The 13,981-nt window shown below is 35.8% G+C and overlaps 1 protein-coding gene across 50 annotated transcripts in view; it reads right to left on the bottom strand.

The window, feature by feature from the left end:
• Positions 1 to 13,981, bottom strand: part of ADGRL3 (adhesion G protein-coupled receptor L3) — an 873,550-nt gene that overhangs the window by 93,243 nt on the left and 766,326 nt on the right. For all 50 annotated transcript variants that reach the window (XM_050789802.1, XM_050789801.1, XM_050789811.1 and 47 more), the window contains 2 exons: positions 8,912 to 9,121; positions 4,694 to 4,914 (listed from right to left, as the gene is read on the bottom strand). In XM_050789802.1, coding sequence (XP_050645759.1) covers positions 4,694 to 4,914; positions 8,912 to 9,121 — 431 coding nt within the window. The remainder of the gene's footprint in view (positions 1 to 4,693; positions 4,915 to 8,911; positions 9,122 to 13,981) is intronic.

Raw genomic sequence — 13,981 nt, 5'->3', positions numbered from 1 at the left:
TTATTCTAAGTACATTCTTGAATATAATGTCAGTACAGATAAAAAGGTTTTGTTAAACAAATAATGGCTCCTTACAAGCACTGCAAATTGATGGCAAATTAAGCAACTTCTCAGAATCAGATTTGTATGCTTTGTGTGTATGTGTGTTATATAAAATAATAAATTCAATAGACCTAACAACATTTCATAGAAAAACGTCAAAATCCATCAGCCAGATGGAATATGATATTTATCTCCATATCTGTAAAAATAGCATTTATTTAACCTATGAAACAATTTTATCTCTGATTTTATCTCCTACCATTAATATAATTCTCTATATTTTAGAAATGTAAGGTATTATTATTATATTAAAGGTTTCAGAAATAAAGCCTCATTGTCAGTATAATAAATACATTAAGAGGAGAGAAAAGGGAGATATGTCTATTATCTGAATTATTATAATAGACATTCAATGGTTTTATTCTAGATGTACTCTAAGTGGGCAAGACTGAAGAATAAAAACTTAAGAATCATGAAGTTGCAAAAACAAGTAAAAAAGATTTCCAAGACATACAATTTTACTGTATTGAGCTTAATAATAATTTAAAGAAAATAGTTAACAATATTTCTCTGATTTCTGGCTAGTTCCACTGTATTATAGGCTGTGGACTATACATTTTCATACTTGAAAAAATCAGTGTAGTACATAGGAAGGTGACACTGCAAACAAACAAACTTGAGACAGCAGAGATGTGTGAAAAAAAGATGCACGTGGTGAGCAGGGAGTGGGAAATGTCATATTAAATAAAATAAAAGCAGGCCGGGCATGGTGGCTCACACCTGTAATCCTAGCACTTTGGCAGGCCAAGGCTGGTGGATCATCTGAGGTTGGGAGTTCGAGATCAGCCTGAAAAACATGGAGAAACCCCATCTCTACTTAAAAAATACAAAATTAGCCAGGCATGGTGGTGCGTGACTGTAATCCCAGCTACTCGGCTACTCTGGAGGCTGAGTCAGGAGACTCGCTTGAACCCAGGAGGCAGAGGTTGTGGTGAGCCAACATCGTGCCATTACACTCCAGCCTGGGCAACAAGAGTGAAACTCCATCTCAAAAACAAAATAAAACAAAATAAAAGCAATGCACAACAGCAGGAGAAACTGGAACAAAGACAGTCTCGATGATAAGAAACAAGATATATAATTCTATATACAGAAATCCTTTGAGTTGCATAAAAATTAATGGCTTATATTTTCATTGCGATGTCTTGATTAAACCCCAATGGAAACAATCTGGTTCACTTCAACTTTTCAAGCAAACACCATGGCTCAGTACTGGTTCTCTTTTCAGTATCTGCTTCTTCAGTGGGCAAAACAGCACTGTATAGATGTTGGACTGCGTGAATTCCGAAAAAGTAGAAGTTAAACATTTTTTACATGTATTCTGAAGGCTTCTCTGTGGACAATTTATTTAAAATGTACAACAAGACACTAAAATGTGTTATGCCTGCCTGTGAAATAATTGAAATAATGAAATTTTCTCTATCTCTTCCTCTTTATTTTCCATCTACCCTCCCTTTTCTCTATATCTGTTTTGCTTCTCTTTCTGTTGGAAAAAGTGATAATTGCAAAACTGAACTGTTATTAAGGCTTGTTTTAAATCAGTGCCTGGGAAATAAATTAGCCCCTAGTCTCACACAGTAATAATGTCAGTAAATGAGAGCTTCCAGTTATGGTGCAGGAAATTAAAGCAATGATGGCCAAAGCTTTAACAAAGTCACAAGAGACTACATATTATTGATTCTAAGAAAAGATAGATTTCTACTATCCAAAAAATGACATCTGTCTCAAAGTAAATGACTAAAACACAAACCAAACAAATTGAATGAGTTCAGTAACAGGACAATTTCCAAATACCTAAGGAGAAAAAAAATAATGTAAAAGAAAAATATAATTTGGAACTTCAAGAGAGCAAAATGGAGCTACTTAGCAACAATATTTGAAATAGTATAAGGTCACAGATAACTATATTACTCAATTTCGTGGTAGAAAATGCATTGAGAAAAATGTAAAGTCCCATGATCTAGGTGAAATGACTGCTAGGGGCTTTCTTTTTTGTTTCGATGAAAATATTCTAAAATTAGACAATAGTGATGCGTACATAATACCATGAACATCCTAAAAACAACTGAAGTGTATGCTTTAAAAGACTGAATTTTGTTATATGAATATATCAAAGATATTATTTAAAAAAACAAATAAATCTATATCAATCTAACACCCCTCCCCTAAGATATTTTTAGGGACAACCTCAGATAATGTGTTTTGTTTGTTTGTTTTTTGTGTTTTTTTTGCTAATCCTAGTCTGTATCACAGATGTCACTGGAATCAACAGAAAAAAATCACAGACTTGATTACAATTCACAAAGGTGAGATTAAAAAAATAATAGTTATTGGCATATTTAGACAAATAGTTTTATACAGCCTGTCAGTGTACTCAAGACAAAGACTAGACAAATGGTTTTATACAGCCTGTCACTGTACTCAAGACAAAGACTCAACGTGAATAAGTCTTCTTTTAATTGTAGTGTTGGTGCCTAAAATAGCATAGTTCACATATGCTGTTTTAACTATACTCCCAATAATTCTGGCGTCCTCTTCTTGTCGTTCCCTTTTTATGAATCCTCACTTCTGAGAAGCAAGCTGTTTTACTGCCAGCATGTTCAGACTGCTGATTGCCGGTGGAAAGTCATGAAATTTGGCTTATTAACTTCTGTACAAATTGAAGTTATCTAACCTCATCTGAGCCTTCACTGCTGCTTGAAAATCTTTTTATTAATATCTAATTGGCTCCTTAGCACATTTTCCATAGTCTTCATTTCAAAGCTTTTCAAATCCGTTCTCTTGACGTGACCTCACCTATTCACTCAATAGAAATCAGCATCTTTTACTTGATGGAAAAGTTCCTCTGCTTCAAAATGTACCTTGCCTGTCCTTTTCTTCACACTCACCTCAAAAAAGTGAGGTCATTTTACAGTTTCAAAAAAAAAAAAAAAAATTCCTAGTTTATTTGAAATAACCTGACTTGGTTTATCTCACATCTGCTACCAACTAACTCTATAACCACAGGCAATGCAATTAATTAATCTAGTATTTTATTTTCTCACCTGTAAAATTAGTGCCATGGACTTTGCAAATTCTAAGACCACTTTTATTAATAAATCAAGAGTTTCCTAATCTTGTGTTGAGTCTTGTGTCATTCTAATCCCCAAGACTTTTCGCTTTCATTTGGCCCATATGTACCATAAGGAATTTTCTCTCTACGAATCTCCTCCTATTAATTTGATTCTTCTCACCCTAGATATGCTTAAGACTTCATATTTAAAATCTTCCTTCATGATTATCACATAAGTTAATATTTTCACTATTTTTCAATCAACTTACTTCCAGGTGTACATAACACTATTACTACTGACTTATCTCTTCACACCTCCCAATTTGACTTCTGCTTCCAGTACTTTGCAAAAATGGCTGTTGCACTACTTGGGAGGCTAGGCAGGTGGATCACTTGAGCCCAGAAGTTCCAGCAGCCCAGGCAACATAGAGACCCTGCCTCTTAAGAAAAAAAAAGACTTGTTTAAGAGGTCAAATGTTTTTTTTTGTTTGTTTTTGTTTTTTACTTAAGTTAATTTTGACATAAAACACCAGTGATGGTGGTTTTCTGTTTTAGTGTTGTTTTGCTTCTTAGAGATGAGTTCTCACTCTGTCATCCAGGCTGGAGTAAGGTGGCATGGTCACAGTTCTCTGTAATCTCAAAGGCTGGGCTCAGGTGATTCCCCTGCCTCAGCATCCTAAGTAGCCTTATAGACATGCGCCACTGTGTCTGGTCACTGATGGTGTTTTGAAACACCATCTTGAGACTTTCTTCTCCCTTGCCTTGAATCTGAACCTCATGGTAATCTTTATAAGCCTCTGCTTACCTCTTCTTTTTCTCTACTTGTAATTTTTCTCCTGAGGCTATGTTCTAAATATGATTATTCATCAGAGGTCTATCTTGGTTTACTTTCTAATCTTCTCATAAAACTTTGATTTACTCTGGAGATCTCAACTGTTATACGCATGTAGATTACAAACGTATTTTTCTCTGAACTCCATGCTTATATGCTTCACATCTTGATAGGTATGTCTTAGCAATTTAAAGCTATGTTGAAAGCTAAATTCATCACTCTACCTCAATGTCTACCCAGGAAAAAAGGGGAAAAAACAGGCTGTCCCTGCTCCTATACTCTTCCTGTTGATGACATAAAAGGCTTTCCAGTGACTTGAACTGACCTGTCAGGAAGAAGAGAAGCCAGCAATGTCACGGACTGCACCATCCTATACTAGCAAACAGCTCTTCATACAGCTAGTTCTTCCTTTGACTAATGTCTTAATGTTCTGAAGAAAAATAAAATTATGATCTCTTCGTAATTACACAAGGTTATGATGTGGATGTGGAAAAATTATACTGTTTTAAAACAGCATCGTGGTAAGTCTCAAGGTATCTTTTTCTTTTTACATCGTAACCAAAGTATAACCATGGATTGAATTATACACATTTGCTGCTCAGTTTCTTCATTTATTGCTGTGAGGTAATATAAAGACCTTAGCTTCCAAGAAAATCTAACACTTTTATTTCACCTAGATTTAAAAAGAAAGAAAACAATAAACTTACACTTTATCTGTTCCATAACTCCTGTAGTCTACTGCAGCTGACACAGCCACAATGAGTGCAGGCATCCCATAGCCGACCAGATAAAAGTATTTCCTACGTGAATGTTCACTCTCAAAAACCTCCACCAGCATGATATAAAGCTGCACCCCCTCCAGGAACATCCAAGTGAAGGCAGCCAAGAAGAAGAAATGTAAGAGGGCAGCGAAAACAGCACAGGCAATCTAGGAAAAGGAACAAATGATTTAGTCAAATCACTACCACATGGGATACTGGTCAACTGCCATAAAACCAAATTAAATATTTACCAAAACTGCATTACAATAGGTCTGCAAAATAATCATCTAGGGAAGATTCTTAAAACACAGATATTAAAACTAACATACTTAAATATAATCTACCTTTGAAAACTGCCTTTAACATTAATAATGGCTTATGGATGACAGCATATCATCAGAATAAAAAAAAATACTTAGGAAAAATTCTAATAAAAGTCTATGAATAATTATTCCTGAGAAATGAGCATAAATATTTTAAAATAGATTTTAAGAATTTTTTCTCTTAGCCATAATCATGAGTTAGAGTTAGAGTTAGAGTTAGAACATACTAACCGAGTAAGTTTTTCAATAGTCAATGAAAGAGAAACATTAAAACTAAGGGGAAAATTAAATAGTGTAGTTAATTGCAGTCTTTTCATGATGAGATTATTACTATTTGTTTGTTTCATGATGAAATTAATTATTAGTAGTTGTTTATTTCTCCCTGCCTGGTATCAAAAAGGATTTAAGGTGGTGGTGGAAAATTCATGGTGAATATGAATAAAAATTGATCTACTTAAATGTTCCCAAACTGCTTTCTTTCTTTGATTTTTTTGTTATTGTACTAAATACTGGTTTAGACAAGCTTGGTCAAAAAAGGCAGCCAGTTCTCATTTTTGTATATTTTCTAAAGTACTACAATTTTCAGCTGACCAACTATCAATTTCTTACCCTTATGTCAGTTCCTGAATTCTCATTTCTTTGAGTTCTTGTTCCTTATAGGAAGCCCTGATTAAAATCTATAACTGCTACTGGAAAAGGGCAACAAACTTACAGAAGTTATCAGAGTAATAGAAATTCATTGGTGAGTATAATCTCTATGAAATGAGACAAAAGGGCAGGTGAAATTTTGGGTTACAAAGATGACAATGAAGGAGAGATCAGGAAGTCTTACATCTGAGGAGCTAGAAAGAAAGCTGGTCCTAAACACTACGTGGAGTGCAGAAAAGGACACCTCGCTAGCAAGGAGAGTAAAGACAAGTTTTGCTGAGCTGCACTCTACCCATGTTTTTCATATCAATCATTGTTCTCTATATTACTTGTTAGAAATGAGTTTTGTGTAGTCTGCAATATTTGGCGAAGTTTTTCATACCATATGTAACATCAGGAAACAAAAATAAGAATAAGGTTTCTAAATGAAAAGAAATCACACAGCATTTGAATTGCAAGCTAACAAGAGAATAAAATGATATATTCTTGGAAGATAACACGATTTTCCATTTCTTGCTTTTTTGAGTTGGAACTTCAACTATTAATTTTTGTTATCATAAGGCTTTACTTTTTTGGGGAAAGAAATGTGTACTTTGATTGCTTATTCATAGGTATGCATTTATGGGGAAAGCTGTCACATTAGTATATGATACCCAATTAAAAATATAATCACCATAATTGTACCCTTTACAGTCATTAATCATGAATGTGTAATCACAAACATGAATCCAACTGCATTTTTATTGTAAAGTACTCCATACATATGGACACATACCAGAAAACAGCATTAAGTAAGCAAACTATTTATTATGCTCAAAAGTCTTCTACAAAATGAAACTTTTCTGCTCATTTGCAATTTTACTCATGAGAACAAACTTGTATCATGTGCATAAATCTTAAGTCAACTGAAACTGGCTCACAAAAATTATAAGTGGGCATAAAGTCTGTGTAATATTAAGATACTGTCTATTATTTACATTTTCTGTTTGGTTTTACCAACAGCTGGCTAGTGCTGTTCTTTTTTTTTTCTTTTCTTTCCCTTTTTCTCTTCCTCCTTTCCTTGATACGAGTAAATGTAGGGTGCAATAACGTGTAAGGTTAGCACTTAAAGACATGACCAGAACTCATCCAAATATAAAGTGCCAAACGAAAATTGGGAAGAGCTTACATATACTAAAAATGATTTGCAGGTTGTACTATTTTCCAAAATACATCAATTAGAAAAACTTATTTTAGACCTGCAGATTTTAATATAATATTGTCTATTTTTAAGGCATATTACAAACTTTAAAACATTATTCTGGCCGGGCGTGGTGGCTCACGCCTGTAATCCCAGCACTTTGGGAGGCCGAGGCGGGCGGATCACAAGGTCAGGAGATCGAGACCACAGTGAAACCCCGTCTCTACTAAAAATACAAAAAATTAGCCGGGCACGGTGGCGGGCGCCTGTAGTCCCAGCTACTCAGGAGGCTGAGGCAGGAGAATGGCGTGAACCCGGGAGGCGGAGCTTGCAGTGAGCCGAGATCGCGCCACTGCACTCCGGCCTGGGCGCAGAGCGAGACTCCCTCTCAAAACAAACAAACAAACAAACAAACAAACAAAAAAAAAAACATTATTCTATTAACTGGAAAAAAAGATATTCTTTCATTTTCTAAATAATTTTACCAAAGTTTCCTCAATATTGAGCCCTGTGGTTAAAAGAAAAAAAATGACAATATGTAGTTCCTTAGAAAAACAAGTTTATGAAATAATTTCTGAAGAAATGTACATCTCCTTCATTGCTAATGGGAACACAAAATGGTACAGACACTTTGAAAGACAATTTGTCAGTTTCTTTAAAGCTAAATATACTCTTACCATGTGATCCACAAATTGTGCTTCCTGGTTTCACCCAAAGGAGTTAAAAACAGGTCCACACAAAAACCTGCATACAAATGTTTATAGCAGCTTTCTTTGTAATTGACAAAAGCATAACTGACATCTTGGAAGTAATATCTCATCAGACAATGAGATACTATTTAGCACTAAAAAGAAATAAGCTATCAAGTCACAAAAATGCATGGAGAAAATTCAAATATATATGACAATTTGAGAGAAGCCAAGTCCAGGCATGGTGCTTCACATCTGTAATCCCAGCACTTTGGGAGGCTGAGACAGGTGGGTTGATTGAGTCCAGGATTTTGAGATCAGCTTGAACAACATGGTCAAACCCTGTCTACTAAAAACACAAAAAATTAGCTGGGCATGGTGGCAAATGCCTGTAGTCCCAGCTACTCCAGAGGCTGTGGTGGGAGGATCGCTTGAGCCTGGGAGGTGGAGATTGCAGTGAGCCAGGATCATACCACTGCACTCCGGCTTGAGTGACAGAGTGAGACTTTGTGTCAGAAAAGAAAAGAAAGAAAAATGAAAGAAAGAAAGAAAGAAAGAAAGAAAGAAAGAAAAAAGAAAAGAAAGAAAGAAAGAAAGAAAGAAAGAAAAGTGAAAGAAAGAAAGAAAGAAAGAAAGAAAGAGAAAGAAAGGGAAGGAAGGAAGGAAGGAAGGATGGAAGGAAGGGAAGGAAGGAAAGAAAGAGAGGGACCAATCTGAAAAAGCTACATACTAAATTATTCCAATCATATGACATTCTGAAAAGTCAAGACAACGGAGATAGTAAAAAAGAAAAATAGTGGTTACCAGAGATTAGTGGGAAAGGAGAGATTAAACAGAGGAAGCACAGAGGATTTTCAAGGCGGTGAAAAAAACTCAAACCCAGAGAATGTACAATACCTAGAGTGAAACCTAAGGTAAACTATGGAATCTGGGCGATAATGATGTATTGATGTAGGTTCATCTGTTGTCACAAGTGTACCTCTCTGGTGGGGGATGTTAATAATGAAGGACACTATGCATGTGTAGGTGCAGGGAATAGATGGGAAATGTCTGTAGCTTCTGCTCAATTTTGCTGTAAAGCAATAACTGCTCTAAAAAACAAAAGTCTATTTAAAAATGAAATATACACCTTATTCATAAAGTTTGCTGCTTATTTATGATGATGGGATGTGAAAAATGGAAAACTGAGTAAGGCCTGAAAATTAGTATCTATCTTAGATGACTAGAAGAAATGATACTTTCAAACTAAGTAGTTTTAGTATTGGCAGTACTGAAAAGCTGGAAGTGGAAAAATTCTTCACTGGTATCAATGTAGGTTGCTTACTGGTTGGTCAGTTCGGTTGATCCCAATCAGGAAGAGCAGCTCTGCTACAAAGAGACTGATGCAAAGGTTCTTGTGGATGGTGTTACGGTCACTCTGGAGCCCGCGGAAAAAGCAAAATGTGAAGATGCAAATCAGGAGACAAACAAGCGACAGCAAAATTCCAACCCACGTGATCACATCCAGAAGGAGGTCATGGACCGCATCACTGTGCTGGAAACACAACGAAAAAGCCATAAGTTGCGCTTATGCATAACCAATTACAAAGTTTTATAAGGGCCTGGATTCAGAAAGCATGATAGTAATAATGCACAAAATACCCTCTATACCCACAACGAATAAAGTAACTTAATGATTTGGGTTTTCTCTTCCACAGATAGAGCGTTTTATCTTTTCTGTAAGGTGTAAATCAGTTTGATATTCAGAGATGCCAATAGTGTTTGCTTCTTTCTCAGCTACAAACATTTTCAGAATATAAGTAGTTAAAGCAGACCGACTTAATTCTGGCCAAAGATTTCGAGGTAAAACATTTTATTTTTTAAATTTGTATCACTTTTTTGGACTAATTTTCAGACCATCTCCACTAGGAAACACTATTTAAAATTTTAAGCTTTATACTTGGGGAAGCTGTATCTCAACTAATTTTTGAATCATCTAAGGATTTTTAAAATTAAAAATGCAATTCCTTTGTCCTATAAATCTTGTATCATAATTTCCAAGGTTGTGTTATGTAAGTATGTATTTTCATAAAGATCCCCAGGGAATTCTGATGAATAGCCACACATGTGTACCATTTATTTTTGGGAAGATCTAAAAGAATGAGGATATTCATTGGATTTATATTCATATTGAATGACTTAGAGACATCAGCAAGTTTGATCTTTGAAAGATTTTGCATGAATAGAGCCTGTTATACATTGACAGAAAATAAATATTCAGAATTGCTATACTAAAGTGGCATATAGCAGACAATAGAGCTAAGAAACAAGAAAAAGTTCGTGAACTGTACTGAAACATCATGTTTTGGTTCTATTAACATAGTAGGGGAAGCTCTGTGTCTGCCATGTTCCTTGGTTGTCAATTACTTCATTTCTGTCCTTGTTTTAAGATTCAGAACTCTTATTTCCACCTTGAGATATTTTGTCCCTACCCTAAAAAAACTTCTGTGAAACTTTAGAATTTATAGAGGCCCAACAAATAAGTATATCAAGATGTTGAGAAAAGTTGAGAAATTGTCTATGACTGTCAATTCTTTTCCTTCAAGGTTTTTTGAAGAGCCCTAAATACCTAACTTCTATCAGTAGCAGAATGGATAAATGATTGGGTAAAAGGTTAATTTGTACAATGATATTTTAAAGAGTAGTAGAAAATCAGTGTACTATATTTAAAGTCACAAACATGGATAATACACAAAAATCTAATATTTTTTTTTTAAAAAAAGCAAGCATCAAAAGGATCTACACACTATGACAGCATTTTTGTAAAATTTTAAAAGATGAAAATCAGGCCGGGCATAGTGGCTTATGCCTGTAATCCCAGCACTTTGGGAGGCCAAGGCGGGTGGATCATGGATCATGAGGTCAGGAGATCAAGACCATCCTGGCTAACATGGTGAAACCCCATCTCTACTAAAAATACAAAAAATTGACCAAGCGTGGTGGCAGGCGCCTGTAGTCCCAGCTACTTGGGAGGCTGTGGCAGGAGAATAGGGTTAACCCAGGAGGCAGAGCTTGCAGTGAGCCAAGATCGTGCCACTGCACTCCAGCCTGGGTGACAGAGCGAGACTCTGTCAAAAAACAAACAAACAAAAAAAGATGAAAAATCAACGGCATTGACTTTTATGAATATACGTAAAATTGGTAAAAGTATAAACATTACATGGAAAAATTCTGACAACAAAGAGTTGTCTTTCTAAGTGATGCCTTTTTGAGCTATATAGATCATACACACTGACTTTTGTTTTAGGATGGAAGTTGTCACATTTAGTTAGCTTCCACACTAAGCCCAATTTTGACCTATATAAATGTTCAGGTTTTTCAAATACTGCATGTTCTCACGTATAATCAGGAGCTAAACACTGAGTATTCATGGACATAAAGATGGCCACAATAGAAACTTGGAGCTACCAGAGGTGGGAGGTAGGGAGGGGGGCAATGGTAGAAAACCTATTGGGCACTATGTTCACTCAATACCTGGGTAATGGGATCATTCGTACCCCAAACTTTAGCATCACAGAATACACTTAAGTAACAAGCCTGCCCATGTACCCGATGAATCTAAAATAAATGTTGAAGAAAATGGATTTTAAATGAGGACATTTGAAAAACATATATCCAGATTTTCTTCTTCTTTTTTTTAACTTCATCCTTTCAAAAATTTTTCTGGATGTGGAAATTCTTAGAAGTGAGCCACCATGCTGTAATCTGAATCACAGCATTCCTCATACTGCCAGATATGACTTCACAGTTGTTATTTGATAAAGACCTCCACTAGAATACTGTCAATGAAACAGTTTCGAAATATTCCTGCATACCTCTTGATATATTTCTCAGAAGGAGCTCAGGTCATGAAAGAAAACCACCTGAAATTTTGCTTTAACTGCTTTGTTCTCTGGGGGATACTACCAAAGCAGTGCTGGGTCTGCGGTAGCTTAAATTACTTTTAGTGTTTGAGAATGGAGAGTGGTTAGTGCTACCTGGTTCCCTGAATAGACAGCTATTTGCTCTCTTCTTTGATTCAAAGGAAAGATGCTGTGATTTGAGAATCAAGTACCAACGTTTAGCACAGCAGTCTTTCATAATGGAAAAATGGCAGGCATAACACCCTCTCAAATGTATCCAAAAGACCTAAAACACCCTTTTGAAAAAAAAAGAAAAAAAAAAAAAAAGAAGAAGAACAAGAACAAGCAAAAATGATAAGAAACCAAAGAACTCCCACTTTTATCTGGGTAGATGCATTATTAGAAATTTATTTATTTTACTCAGTGCCTTAGTAGGCTCTTCAAAAACCCCATGCAGAGTTACTAAGAGAAGAATATCAGATCTTGAAATGTCAGTAGCAAAAATTTGTAGCACTCAAATATAGAACAAACAAGTCTAGTAAATAAGTCACTTTTAGTTATGACTATTTAGCCAGGAAAACATCAACCCCAACCACCTATATGTCCATGATACTGGGAGGGCAGCACTCATCAAAGACAACTCAATACTTGAATTTTACCAGTAACATGAACAGGAAAGAACAATGGTGTATTAGTCCATTCTCACGCTGCTGATAAAGACATACACAAGACTGGGTTTATAAAGAAAAGAAGTTTAACAGACTCACAGTTCCACTTGCAGGCCTCACAATCATGGCAGAAGGTGAAGGGGGAGCAAGACACGTCTTACAAGGCAGCAGGCAAGAGGAAGTTTGTGCAGGGGAACTCCCATTTATAAAACCATCAGATCTCATCAGACTTAATCACTACCATGAGAAGAGTATGGGGGAACCACCCTCATTCAATTATCTCCACCTGGCCCCACCCTTGACACATGGGGATTATTGCAATTTAAGGTGGTATTTGGGTTGGGACACAGTCAAACCATATCAAGTGGACACTGAATGTAAATAACAGATGTAAATATGAAAAGCCTTGTTTATAATTAATAGTCTGCCATAATAGAACTTCTAGGAAGGAGGTCCATGCATGGAAAAAAGCAAACTCCTTTCAAGAGGACAACCCCTTGAATTAAACTCCTAGGTATAGTTGTACCAATGTGATAATGGCACAAGGATTCCTTTCTGAGATTACATGTTTGTGAACACTACATAACTCAATCACCTATAAGACAAACTATATACCATTATGTGCCTTGAGAGCAGGCATTATATCAATTTTATTAATATTACATCCTAGCACCTAGTACTGTGCTTAACATTAAAACAATCTATAAAAATATTTGGTTTTGAATGATTATATTCCCACTTCTATTAGGCTAAATGCCTTAGAGCTGAACCCTCTCATATCAGTACAGCTTTAGCACCCATTTAATCTCCACTTGGATATTTAATAAGATATCAAATATTATATGTCCAAAACAGCTCCTGATCTTATCCTATTCTGCTCTCCTGGCTTCAATCTGCTCTTCCTTCTGTTTTCCTCATTTTAGCAAATAGCAACTTCATTCTTGAAAATGTTTTGGTCAAAAACTCAGGAATTATATTGACTCCTTTATTTCCTTCACACACTACATTTAATCCAACAGGAAATCTTATAGGTCTTACCCACTAAGCCTGCCAGGTTCTTATCTCAACTGCACCAACTTGATTGGAGCCATCTGATTTCTTATGAAGAGCCTCTTAATTGATTCTTAACTGATCTCCCTACTTTGACCCTAATCCCACTTCTCTCTATATTTAGCAGAGCAGAGAGATTCTTTTTATATATAAGTCATACAACATCGCTCCTCTAATCAAAGCCTCCGATGGCTCCCACTCAATGAAAATAAAACTGAGTCTTTACAAAAGACTTACATAGCCCTAATAACTGCACCCCTGTGACATCATTTCCTATTCTTCCCTTCCTTCAGTTCATTCCACTTCCATTGGCCTGCTCTGTTCTTTGAATGGGTGAGAGATATTCCAGTCCCATGGCCTTTGCATCTGATGCTCCTTTGGCCTGGAATACTCTTCCAAAAGATATCTGCATGGCTTACTTGCCACCCTCCTTTTACTATTTATTCAAATGTCACTTTCCCACAGAGGGTTTTTTCTGAGTCTTCCTATCTAAAATTACAGACCCGTTTTCCGTATTCTGACTCTCTCTATTGCTTTTCTTGTATTATTTTCACCTTACTCCTTATCACTTATGTAAACTATATATTTTAATAATTTTTTCTACTTATTTTCTGTGCCCTTCCCAACCAGAAAGAAAGCTCAAAGAGAGTAAGTTGTTTCATCTCTTCTGATTACCACTCCTCCAGGTCCTGGAGAAATAGGTGGTATACAGTAGCTGCACAATTAACGCATTGATTGAATAAATGACCTCTCTTTAATCATCCCTCTCTTCTACAATGGATTTTTATTCAAACT

This window comes from Macaca thibetana, chromosome 5 (assembly GCF_024542745.1).
Source record: "Macaca thibetana thibetana isolate TM-01 chromosome 5, ASM2454274v1, whole genome shotgun sequence".
In the NCBI taxonomy this organism is placed as follows: domain Eukaryota; kingdom Metazoa; phylum Chordata; class Mammalia; order Primates; family Cercopithecidae; genus Macaca; species Macaca thibetana.
This window is presented reverse-complemented; position numbering and strand designations above follow the sequence as displayed.